Source organism: Paroedura picta, chromosome 3 (genome assembly GCF_049243985.1).
Source record: "Paroedura picta isolate Pp20150507F chromosome 3, Ppicta_v3.0, whole genome shotgun sequence".
NCBI lineage: Eukaryota > Metazoa > Chordata > Lepidosauria > Squamata > Gekkonidae > Paroedura > Paroedura picta.
In genome coordinates, this window is record NC_135371.1 from 71,410,789 (window position 1) to 71,423,969 (window position 13,181).

At 41.6% G+C, this 13,181-nt stretch overlaps 1 protein-coding gene across 7 annotated transcripts in view; it reads left to right on the forward strand.

The window, feature by feature from the left end:
• EBF1 (EBF transcription factor 1) overlaps positions 1-13,181 on the forward strand; it is a 793,629-nt gene that overhangs the window by 742,179 nt on the left and 38,269 nt on the right. For 4 of the 7 annotated variants that reach the window (XM_077326387.1, XM_077326388.1, XM_077326389.1 and 1 more), the window contains exons 13-16: positions 156-333; positions 2,800-2,979; positions 10,407-10,601; positions 10,895-10,963. In XM_077326387.1, the coding sequence (XP_077182502.1) occupies positions 156-333; positions 2,800-2,979; positions 10,407-10,601; positions 10,895-10,962 (621 nt within the window). In that variant the 3' untranslated portion in view covers position 10,963. Of the gene's footprint in view, positions 1-155; positions 334-2,799; positions 2,980-9,943; positions 10,602-10,894; positions 10,964-13,181 lie in introns of those variants that run through there. The other 3 variants (XM_077326391.1, XM_077326393.1, XM_077326392.1) reach the window with 3 other exon arrangements.

Here is a 13,181-nt window from a genome sequence, read left to right on the forward strand (position 1 = left end):
TCAGTACTTAACCTTTAACTTATTCAGAACTCTATCTAATTTTGTTCCAATATTACGAAGGTAATACATTGAATAACCACCTAATGTGGGTGCAGTCTAATTAAATGTTCACAGAATTTTTTTCTTAGTTCCTTAATCTTTACACTTTTCCCCAGGAAATAATCCTGAAAAGAGCAGCCGATATAGCAGAAGCACTCTACAGCGTCCCTCGCAATCATAACCAGCTCCCAGCCCTCACCAACACATCAGTTCATGCAGGAATGATGGGTGTGAATTCCTTTAGTGGTCAGCTAGCAGTCAACGTTTCAGAAGCCTCACAGGCCACCAATCAGGGTAAGAGGAAGAGATATTTTTCAGACAAAAGTCAAGAAAAGGATGCGAAAAGAATCTAGGAGCCTTAGTAGACCATACATTGAACATGAGTCAGCAGTGTGACTCAGTGACTAAAAAGACAAATGAGATTTTGGGCTGTATCAAACGGAGTATCGTGTCCAGATCACGGGAGGTGATGGTACCGCTTTACTCTGCTCTGGTTCAGCCTCACTTGTAGTACTGTGTTCAGTTTTGGGCACCCCAACTGAAGAGGGATGTTGACAAACTGGAACGTGTCCAGAGGGGGGCAACAAAGATGGTGAGGGGTTTGGAGATCATGACACATGAAGAAAGGTTGGGGGAGCTTGGTCTGTTTAGCCTAAAGAGGAGATGACTGAGAGGAGATTTGATAACTATCTTCAAGTATTTAAAAGGTTGCCATATAGAGGACGGAGCAGAGTTGTTCTCTCTTGCCCCGGAGGTACAGACCAGAACCAATGGGATGATATTAATCCAAAAGAAATTCCGTCTAAACATCAGGAAGAAGTTCCTGACATTTAGAGCGGTTTCTCAGTGGAACAGGCTTCCTCAGGAGGTGGTGGGTTCTTCATCTTTGGAAATTTTTAAACAGAGGCTGGATAGCCATCTGATGGAGAGGCATTCACTTGTCACTGAGTTCTGACTAGTGAGTGCAAAGGTACTCTAATTGAACTCTCTCACCTATGAGTAAGCTTTCTACACCAAATGTGTCTAACATTTTACCTAATTGATCACATATAGAGAACAAAATCCCCCAGCACTCTATTTCTGGAGTGTCTATGCTCAGGTTAAAAAGCGACAGCACTAGTTGTTGGGGCAAACAGATGCATCTAGATAGTGTAATTTCTCTGCCAGTCTCTAGTTTTAACAATGAGCCTTATTTATAATGACAAAGTATTAGGAAGCATATAGCAGTACTATATATTAGTCACAGATGGCTAATGATTAAGAAGAGGGGTAGCAAACACAACGGACGATAGAATTAGAATACAGGATGATCTGTGTAGGCTTGAGAAGTGGGTTAAACTGAATAAAATGAAGTTCAATGTAAAGTTCTACATTTAGGTAGGAAAAACCAAATACACCAATATAGGATGGGGGAGACTTGTCTTTGCAGTAGCAAGTGTGAAAAGGATCTAGGAGTCTAAGTAGACAACACATTGAACATGAGTCAACAGTGTCACTTGGTGGCTAAAAAGGCAAATGGAGTATCGTGTCCAGATCACGGGAGGTGATGGTACCACTTTACTCTGTTCTGGTTCGGCCTCACTTGGAGTACTCTGTTCAGTTTTGGGCACCACAGTTGAAGAGCTATGTAGACAAACTGGAGCGTGTCCAGAGAAAGGCAACAAAGATGGTGAGGGGTTTGGAGACCAAGACATATGAAGAAAGGTTAGGGGAGCTTGGTCTGTTTAGCCTCGAGAGGAGACGACTGAGAGGGTATTTGATAACCATCATCAAATATTAAAAAGTCTGACATATAGAGAATGGAGCAGAGTTGTTCTCTCTTGCCCCAGAGGGATGGACCAGAACCAATGGGATGAAATTAATTCAAAAGAAATTCCATCTCAACATCCGGAAGAAGTTCCTGACAATTAGAGCAGTTTCTCAGTGGAACAGGCTTCCTCGGGAGGTGGTGGATTCTCCATCTTTGGAAATTTTTAAACAGAGGCTGGATAGCCATCTGACAGAGAGGCTGATTCTGTGAAGGCTTAAGGGGGTGGCAGGTTACAGTGGATGAGCAATAGGGTTGTGAGTATCCTGCATAGTGCAGGGGGTTGGACTAGACCGAGCCCTATAAAGACTTAGGAATGTTCAGCCCGGAGAAAAGGAGGTTGACAGGGGACATGATAGCCCTCTTTAAGTATTTTAAAGGTTGTCACTTGGAGGAGGGCAGGATTGGCTGCAGAGGAGAGGACACGCAGTAATGGGTTTAAACCACAAGTATAACGATATAGGCTAGATATCAGGAAAAAAATTTTCACAGTCAGAGTAGTTCAGCAGTGGAATAGGCTGCCTAAGGAGGTGGTGAGCTCCCCCTCACTGGCAGTCTTCAAGTAAAGGTTAGACACACTTTTCTTGGATGCTTTAGGATGCTTTGGGCTGATCCTGCGTTGAGCAGGGGGTTGGACTAGATGGCCCCTTCCAACTCTATGATTCTAAGATTTTTTTTCTATGATAGGCTCCAGCATCTAAGTAGGCTGTCTTATCAACATGTTTTTAACTCTGCAGAATTTTTATCATCTATGACCAAGTTATTCACACTTCGTAAACTATTGTGCATGGAATTTTGAATAACTCCCCTCATACACACTCTTACTCTTCCCCAGAGTTCATGTTTACTGAGGGCTCCTCCAGTTTTAGTGTAGTAGATTTGGGATGTTTTGAAATTGTATGGAGTTCTCTCATGAAAAACAGCTGTTCTTCCTGTTTCACTTTCTACAAAAGGTTTTACTCGCAACTCAAGCAGTGTGTCACCTCATGGTTATGTGCCAAGCACTACCCCACAGCAGACAAACTACAATTCCGTCACGACAAGCATGAATGGCTATGGAAATGCTGGAATGTCTAATTTAGGTGGATCTCCAACATTCTTGAATGGATCAGCTGCCAATTCTCCCTATGCCAGTACGTACTCTGCATGTTAGTTTCAATGATCTTTAGAATGGTAATCAGGCTGAGGTTTCATAGTAACTCTAAGGTATAGACTTCTTTGAAAGTATTAGCATTGCTATTAGTTTGTTTTTAATATTATTTTCTAATGGAACTAGACACTTTTCTGTATCTCAGAAATATGTTTGAGATTTCAGTTATCACTGTTTCTATATTTATTATTCTTTCAATTAGCTTTGCATCATTGGTCTCCCAGGGGTCTCCCATATAGGACCTTTCTAGTTTCCATGCTGCCACAGCATCAGATGTCCCACTTTTGTAATTGAGGTGTCATATAAAGTACCGCTTATTAATTGTGTGATGTTCTTAGCTTTGAAACCTGATCATGGAATACAATGGGAATAAAACCAACATTTGCTCCCCAGGTGCAGAAAATTAGGTTGTCAATAATATATTGTTGTAAATAGGCACAATGACTGAGTTAAGCCAGGATTCAGGGAATATTCCCGATTTGTCAATAGCTGTAAAAAGGACAGTCAGGAGTTGTTTCTACCAGTTAGAGTTTAGTTTAAATAGCTCAGCTGGGCCTGGAGATTTGACTAGTTTTAGTTCTTGGATAAGATTTTCAATTTCATCCAGACTAACAGGTGGCCAGCTAGGAAGAGAATCAGCAGAGGGTAGGCTGAGATGATTATTTTGGATCAGGGAGGCAGCAAAGAGTGTAGAAAAATAATTGCACCATGTTTGGGGAGAGATAGAAGATTTAAATGACCCGTTGCTTTCACCTAAGTAGTTTGCATTCGCTTTCCAAAAAGAGCTGCTGTTGTTGGATTTAAATGCTGCTAAAAGATGGTCTCATTTTGCTTGATAATAAGAGTGCTTCTTAGTGTTTGTTAAAGATTCGTAATGTCTTTTTTGGAGTGTATAGTTGTCTAACAAAGTGAGGTCTTTGGACAGATGAGCTTCATGGAAAGACTTTCTCAGAGCAACCTTTTCTCTGAGGCAATCATTATCAAACCAAGGGGAAGGTCGGGTTGGAGTAAGGGGTAGGGCCTTAGATCTGCAGGCAGAAGCAATTTGTCTATAGGAATGGCTTTTCAAGGGATACAGAAGCAATGGAAAGGGGGATGTGGCAAAGTTTGCTCTATGGCTGCAGTGGTTTTTTGAATGGTACTTCAGAATCTCTTGACATGTTAGAAGTTAGAAGTCCTGGATCTTATAAGTCCACTCTATCCTTTCTTCCCATGTATCACTAATTCTGGAAACTGGGGCCCACCCACCTCACAGGATGTCTGCTGTGGGAAAAGGAAGGGAAGGCAATTGTAAACCCCTTTGGGTAGTGAAAAGCAGGTTTAAAAAAAAAAACTCTTCTTCATCTTCTGAAGTAGCCGAAAGAAGGGGGCAGTTGGAGAGTGGGTGGGAGCTGTTTGGCATGCCATGAAAAAAATGAATGAGAATAGTAAAAAGCACATGCATGCATGGGCTTTGTCTTGGTACTGCTCCTTCAATAAGTCAACCTCTTGCCTTCCCCCTACATTGCTTCACTGCCCTATACCTGCAGAAGAAGATGTACTGTACCAAGCTCCTTGGCACCAAGCTTCAGTGGAAGATGTACTTCACCAAGAAAATGCCCTATTCAGCTTCACAGCACCACAGAGCCAAACAAAACAGTTTTTTACCTAATAGAAGTAACCCCTGCCCCCCCCCCCCACTGCCATGGTGAAGAATGGCAGAGCCTTTCCACCTTGGAGTTGTGCATGTGCACGCACAGCTCTAGGATGGACTGTGTGCGCCAGGGAAGATCTTCCTCCATCAACACACAAGAAATGGTGGGGCATGGTGTCCTGCCACAAGAAACAGCCAACAGCCTGGCATAGTTGCCACCATGCATAATGGGTCAAAGACAATACTGTCAAAAGGAGCCTTCCACCAATCATGAAATTCCAACTTCTTGGTACATCTGTTAAGCAGACGTCACTTGCATACCTTGCAATCAATGTTTAATTTTTTTATGATGTCAGTACTCATACATATAGCTATGACAATTTCTACCAACTTCTTTTTCCTCCAAGGATTTGGGGCAGACCCAAAAAAGTTACTAATATTCAGAACCAGTGAATCCCATAGGAAATTTCTTCTTTGTAGTTATATGATGATCTCTAGACTGGGGCCTATGATGGTAATTCAGTATCTGTTCTACATACAGGACTTGGTACATTAATGCAAATGTATAATCATTAGGCTTGTCGTTAATTGTAAAATACAGATTACAGAAATAAAAATATGGTATATTAATGTTTAAAACACAATCATGAGCTTAATGCTTGTCAATCAAATTAAAGGCCTACATAGTTGTAATATTGAAGATATAAAAATTATTCTCCAGGATTTATGTTTACAATTTGTTAGTGATGTACTAGTAATGGATGATCACCAAACTTTCTAATGTATTAAATGAACGCGAAACCTATCTTGTTAAATATAAATGAACATTGTTGTTGTTCATTTAAAAACTTCAAAAATGTATTGTTTCATAATAATGGACAGAGTTACTTTATATAATTTTTGTGACATGCTTGCTGCTATTATTATTAATAATAATAACAACAACAATAATGTTTCACCTTGGAAGGTGTTCTTTGATGGATCATGGTGTCTCATGATTGGGAAATATATTCAGTCAGAAAATATTTCAATCATGAACTGAGAATTAGAAAGGGGGCATTCTTAATTAAATCAATAAACTAATTGTTGTATAGTAGCAATTCAATTTAGGTGCTTTCATTGCTCTGCGTTAACAAGTGCTTGGAGATACTGAGTGACTTTAGACCAAGATCATATCTGTAGGCCTCAGAAACTTTGAAAGTTTAATTTCTATTCATTGATTTCCTCAGCGTTCACCAATATGATATCAGATTTTCACAGAATGGTTTTAGGAAGGGGATTTTTATCTACACAAATGCTAATAGTATGAAGCCCTCCTAATATGAATTTTCATCCCAATTAATTTAATTATTCAGAAACCTCTCTTGAACTTAAACAGCTTCTAAACAATGTGAAAAATGAGCAGTGCAGCCAGTTTATAGGCTTACTTTTTATAGAGATGCCAATAAGTTAATCGAGTGATTTGATACTATCTTTAACCCTCCCCCCGCTCCGGAGGAGCGGGAGGAATAAAGGAGTAAGGGCAAGTGGGGAGGAGTTAGGGCGGGCCCTGTCCGGGATAAAAACTCGGAGGGCCCAATCAGGAGCCGCGAAGCGGCTCCTGATTGGGCCCTCCGAGTGTCACTCGAGGGCCAAGCAGCCAATGGGGAGCCGCGCAAAGCGCGGCTCCCCATTGGCTGGTTGGCCCAGCCTCGCCTGGGCCGGCCGGGGAGTTGCCGCTCAGAGGAAGAAGCCTTCCCCAGCGGTAAGTCCTCCGGCCGGCTTCCCCTCGCCCAGGGAGCCTTCTGCCGGGCCCTGGGGCAGGCTCACCTGCCCTTGGGCCCGCCAGAAGGCCACAAAGCCCACTCCCAAAGTCCCGAGCCTTCTGCCGGGCCCTGGGGCAGCCTAGCCTGCCCCTGGGCCCGGCAGTAGGCCGCAAAGCCCGCCGCCCCCGTCCCGAGCCTTCTGCCGGGCCCTGGGGCAGCCGAGCCTGCCCCTGGGCCCGGCAGTAGGCCGCAAAGCCCGCCGCCCCCGTCCCGAGCCTTCTGCCGGGCCCTGGGGCAGCCTAGCCTGCCCCTGGGCCCGGCAGTAGGCCGCAAAGCCCGCCGCCCCCGTCCCGAGCCTTCTGCCGGGCCCTGGGGCAGCCGAGCCTGCCCCTGGGCCCGGCAGTAGGCCGCAAAGCCTCCCGCCCCCGTCCCGAGCCTTCTGCCGGGCCCTGGGGCAGCCGAGCCTGCCCCTGGGCCCGGCAGTAGGCCGCAAAGCCTGCCGCCCCCGTCCCGAGCCTTCTGCTGGGCCCTGGGGCAGCCAAGCCTGCCCCTGGGCCCAGCAGAAGGTCCCAAGGCCACCTACCTTACTCTGTTCCTCCCTTCCTCCCAGCATTCCCTTTCTCCTTCCCTTCCTCCCAGCATTCCCTTTCTCCTTCCCTTCCTCCCAGCATTCCCTTTCTTCCTCCCAGCATTCCCTTTCTCCTTCCCTTCCTCCCAGCATTCCTTTTGTTTTTCCCTTTCTCCCTTCTTCCCTCTCTTCCATCTGCCTCTTTCTGGCTACCTGTTTCTCTCCCTCTTCTTCTGTCTCTATCTTCCTCCCTTTCTTTCTGTCTTTCTGTCTCTCTTTCTCCTTTTCCTCCTTCCTTCACCCCATCCCTCCACCCATCCATCATGCTAGGGCCCGCTGTATTTTGCCCACAGCGGGCTTAATATCTAGTTTTAAATAAAAGAAGATGCTTTTACACATCAGCCAAAGATGTCAATTATCTTTATACAAGCTAACATTATTATTAACATTATTAGGAGTTCTAACCCAGTTCTCGTAAAAGCGGTTGCTAGCAGTTATCAGGTTGATTTTAACACTTTTTTCTGTTTGTTGTATCCAGTAAAAAATGGTGGTGATTGGGAGGGGGAGGGGGAGATCTTTCAGCCTGACTATGCCTATTCAACAGTAAGTCCCACTTGGTAAAATAGACTTTACTCTCAAATGCCTGTTTATTGATTGCAGAAGAAAAAAAGGAATCACAAGACAAGATAATGTAATAGTCCTCTCTGTATTATTAGTAAAAGTCCAAATAATGATAAAGAGTCAACCAAAACGGGATCCTAGGTAAATAACCCACTTTCTGTGTATCTTCATCAGTGGTTGCTCTGCAGAGTAAGTAAACAAGTGAAAATATACCCATATACACTTTCAAAAAACCATAATTCATAATTTTGCAAAGCAACAATAAGACATACCTTCCAATGTAGTTATGTTATAGTAATATGTATCACATTGGCAAATGCTCAGCACAGTCTGGGGATTCCATAAAGTGCCTATGAAGGCTACCTTCAATTAACATGTATAGAGAAGCTGGCAGTTACAGGTGTAGTCAATTAGTCAATTAGTTAAAGGGGCCAGATCTAGTACAGCAAATAACCAAAACTGATTTTTACAAAAATCAATTGTAATCAATGTTAACATTAAGACCCCACGGCATCACAGTATTCAGATGATGAATGAAAAAACTGTAAGGAAAAACCACTTGTTGCGTGGTGTTGAGGCAGAAATATTCAAGATATCATCAGGCCCATAAAACGCCCTATTAGCAATTTACCATTGGGCAATCATCATTGTGGCAAATGCATGGTATGTAAATATATGCTGGAAATTAAGGAGTATCAGCATACCAATGGCTTTAAGATACAATTTATTAATTGTGAATCCAGTAACATAACATACATGAATATATGCAAATGTAAATTTCGTTATGTGGGAATGTCCACTAGACCTCTTAAAGTTTGAATATCAGAACACAAGAGCCGACTGAGAAACAAGATCAAAGATGCTCCCCTCATCCCACATTGGTTGGAACATAATGATAGCTTAGAAGAATTTACATTCTTAGGACTGGAACAACTTCAGTCTTCACTATATGCTAAGGACAACATTCTTATCCGCATTCAACAACGGGAAAGTTTTTTCATTCATCATCTGAATACTGTGATGCCGGGGGGGGGGGGGGGGTCTTAATGTTAACATTGACTACAATTGTTTTTTGTAAAAATCAGTTTTGGTTATTTGCTGTACTCGATCTGGCCCCTTTAACTAATTGACTACACCTGTAACTGCCAGCTTCTCTATACATGTTAATTGAAGGTAGCCTTCATAGGCACTTTATGAAATCCCCAGACTGTGATGAGCATTTGCCAATGTGATACATATTACTATAACATAACTACATTGGAAGGTATGTCTTATTGTTGCTTTGCAAAATTATGAATTATGGTTTTTTGAAAGTATATATGGGTATATTTTCAACTGGCTTATTTACTCTGCAGAGCAACCACAGACAGTGGGTTATTTACCTAGGATCCCGTTTTGGTTGACTCTTTATCATTATTTGGACTTTAACTAATCATACAGAGAGGACTATTACATTATCTTGCCTTGTGATTCCTTTTTTTTCTTCTGAGTTTATATTGAGGAATCTACTTTTCTATATTTTATTTATTGTTTGCAACATTAGTCAAGCTAAATAGTGAATAATGTAATGATATTATTCAAAAACAAAGAAAAGTTATGGTTTATCATTTGTTTACCATTTAGCTGCCAGAATGAGGAATATATTTCTGATATGGTTTTGAACTCAATATACAAACTCATGTGGTAGCTGTGGCTAGCAATGTGTTGGATCCTTAAGAATGATGAATTGAACAAGCTCATGAAAGAGATTTTTGCTACCTTTCTGTTCATACAGGTTTCCTACGCATCCAAAGAGATATACATCAGTGTCAGGGGATCTTTAAAATTATTACAGGATATGATACTGGAGGAACAGTCAGAAAGAGGAAATTTGCAGAAATCACCCTTCCAAGTTTTATATAAGTCACAAAAGAGAAGGGACAGAATACTACCAGTTTCCTATTCTAGTTGCAACTATGGTACCATATGCCACAGCATACTCAGTGGTCTCCTGACCTTTATCAGTGGCTTTTCAAAGGACATAAAGGGCTTATAGTGAAAAGAGAGGTGGAAATCTTTTACATATATTCCTTCCATTTTCAATGTTTTAAGATCAACTCAAAATGTTGAGGTTACCAGTGAAACAATACATTTTGACAAATGTACTCTCAGACCTTATGCAATGCTGCAGAAAATACAAGAATATGAATTTGGGGTTTTGTACAACTTGAAATCTACAGCATTCTGACAGGTACATTTTGGATTTTGCTGTGCAGCTGCTTGGAGAACTGAGTCTTACAGCAGAATGGTATGATGTGAAATGCACATTTTCACTTCTGAGACATCATGTCCTCTTTCCCTTACAAACGTTTTTTCTTATGCAAACCTTCTTTTCTACCAGTTTCAAGGAACACTTACTAGTCAAGTGAGAACTGTGACATGATTGACAAGCCATGATGAAGATAAGGGTTTGTGGAGGCCCTAATCCTGCTTTCTCATCCTGGGAGCCACTGCAACTGAACTCTTTCTTGCAACTCAAAGGCAATGTTAAAATTTTTATATCCCATCACAGGAGTCTACAAATGTTTTCCTTCCCATACTGTTCCTGTAAATTACAGCAATATTGGTATGAGAACCCTTATAGGCTTTATGCACATGACATTAGCTTTTCTGATGAGGAAAGACCATGTTTAAGCAGCTCCTATATTGTGAAGGTAAGATTAGGTGTGTTTTGCTAAAATGAAACTGAGGTTTCTGATAGCATCTGCTAATAAAACATTACTCCTCCCAGAATTAAGAACCTTTGAGTATTTCCATTTGAAATCTTGTTGAGACTCTCTCTTTCTTTTATTTTTTTACTCTAGTTGTGCCATCTAGTCCAACAATGGCTTCCTCCACTAGCCTCCCTTCTAATTGTAGCAGCTCCTCTGGAATCTTCTCCTTCTCACCAGCCAACATGGTCTCAGCAGTGAAGCAGAAGAGTGCTTTTGCCCCTGTTGTTAGACCACAGACTTCCCCTCCTCCCACCTGTACCAGCACTAATGGGAATAGCCTGCAAGGTAGGCCAATCAGGACATATTATTATTTTACAGCACCTTGTGTTCTTGTGTCTTGTTACAAGAGGGATGGGCCTTGCAGGTCTGCTGCGTGATGGCCAATATTTTTCTCATATTGGTGAGATTCACACTCATTCCCTTGACTAGCAAAACATGCCTGTCCTTATTGCACTGTTGAATTGAGATTCTGGGTTTCTAAAAGCACAGTCTTTGCTTTAAAAATTGATATTGCTGCTTACTAATACCAGCCTTTCTCTTTGTTTCCTTTCTTATTCCTTGTTGTTGTCTTTTATCAGACCAGTCTTTTGTGGACTCTAGCAAGTACTCCACTGCAGGGTCTCTCCAGGGTCTGGCCTTCTCCTGAAGTACGTCAGTCAATCTTCCCTTGCTTTTTTGCTTTTTTCTTTGTCATGTCCACCTGTGTAAAGTCTTTACTAATAACAGCAACATTTGTGAGTCATCATAGAAAATGGGCCACATCAAAGTTGCTTTGCATATAATATCAAATTACACATAGCAAATTCTGCTCTTGTTTCCTTTCTTCCAAATATGTATAATGTCAGTTACTAATTATTAGAGTACTGCATGTACACTAATTTACCTTGCAAACATGCAGTGTCTCCTTGAAAATACCTTCATTTATTGGCAATCTTCACCTTTGTGTCACTTTAGCTGATGCCTTCCCTCGTATTCCATTTCCTTTCTGTTATTTACATACCAAGCAGTTTCATGAATATGTCCTGTCATGTATGGGACATGGGGCAACTTGCTGCCTTCAGTAGGCTTAGGAAAACTCATTTGATATCTAGAAAGGCAGTGCTTGTTCTCCAGTTTTTTAGAGGAATGCTTCATTCTAGAACATCCCAAAAAGGACAAGATAATCTCCCCAAACAACCAGAGTTGCTAGACATGGTTCAGAAATGTTCCAGAAAATGGATTTAGACTATTTCATCGTACATAGTGAACCACTAGGACTGAGGACTATTTATTCCACCAACTAGGCAAAGGGTGCTTAATTCTTCATCTAAATCAGGGGTAGTCAACCTGTGGTCCTCCAGATGTCCATGGACTACAATGTCCATGAGCCAGCATTCGCTGGCAGGGGCTCATGGGAATTGTAGTCCATGAATAAGCCTGGAGAAGAGAGGGGATTTGATAACTATCTTCAAGTATTTAAAAGGCTATCATATAGAGGATGGAGCAGAGTTGTTCTCTCTTGCCCTGGAGGTACGGACCAGAACCAATGGGATGAAATTAATTCAAAAGAAATTCCATCTAAACATCCGGAAGAAGTTCCTGACAGTTAGAGCGGTTTCTCAGTGGAACAGGCTTCCTTGGGAGGTGATGGGTTCTCCATCTTTGGAAATTTTAAACCGAGGCTGGATCTGATGGAGAGGCTGATTCTGTGAAGGTTTAAGGCCATGTTAGAGTGGATGAGCGATAGAGTTATGAGTGTCCTGCATATTGCAGGGGGTTGGACTAGATGACTCATGAGGTCCCTTTCAACTCTATGATTCTATGATCTGGAGGACCACAGGTTGACTACCCCTGATCTAAATGACAGTTGTATCTCTTAACTATGTTACATTTAAGCAAGAATACTTAAGAAATGAGAAGTTAGTTGTGGATTCAGGAAGATATTCAGTCGTGTAATTTTGTTTTGGCTGCTCCTCTGTCTACGTGTGTGTGTGTGTGTGTGTGTGTGTGTGTGTGTGTGTGTGTGTGTGTGTGTGAGAGAGAGAGAGAGAGAGAGAGAGAATGAGAATGAGAATGAGAATGAGAATGAGAATGAGAATGAGAATGAGAATGAGAATGAGAATGTTCAGTTGGGTTCTCAGACATATCACCAGTATGTGTCAAGACTACAGGTTACCACTAAATGTTTGATTTATGTTATGGGATGCATGCATAAAATTACACTTTTGTGGGGAGCATGATCTGCCACAGAATACTGCCAAGCTTTATCTACATTCTGTGACCTGTTTGTAGTTTAGAATTCTACTTCCTGGTTTCTTTTCTTTGTACTTCAAAGGTTCATACTTTCCCATAACCAGTCAGAACACTTGTCTCCCATTGCTGGTCCTGATGCTCCCCCACATTATTAGACTTTTTTTATTTTAAAAAGAGTGACTCTGCACTGGTCTTTTAGGTGTTTTTAGCATAAATGAAACCTAGCTAGTTAATTGCTTTATTAACTGAACTCAAGAATCTCCTTTTACTCTTGTGTCTGTTTGTGTTTGTGTGGGGGTTTCTACTTTATTTGATTACACACTGAAACTAATTCTTTAAAGGAAGCATGGATGTAATTGTTTCAATTCAGAAAAAAATTAAAAGAAGATGCGATGTGAGGAGCTGTTTCAGTTTGTACAAAGAAGCTTTCCCAAGCTTAGCGGATTTTTATTTCCTGTAGAAGTTTACTTCCATACCAGATTGTAAATTGATTGTGAAACTCCTGTCTAGCTTAAAAGAAGGTACTAGATGCTGGAATGTGCTACACTGTGAAAAGACAATGGACTTCTAGAAGTAGCATTGTGGACTTTGGAGGATTCTGGTCCTTGTTCCCACTGCTGAGAACAAACGTTG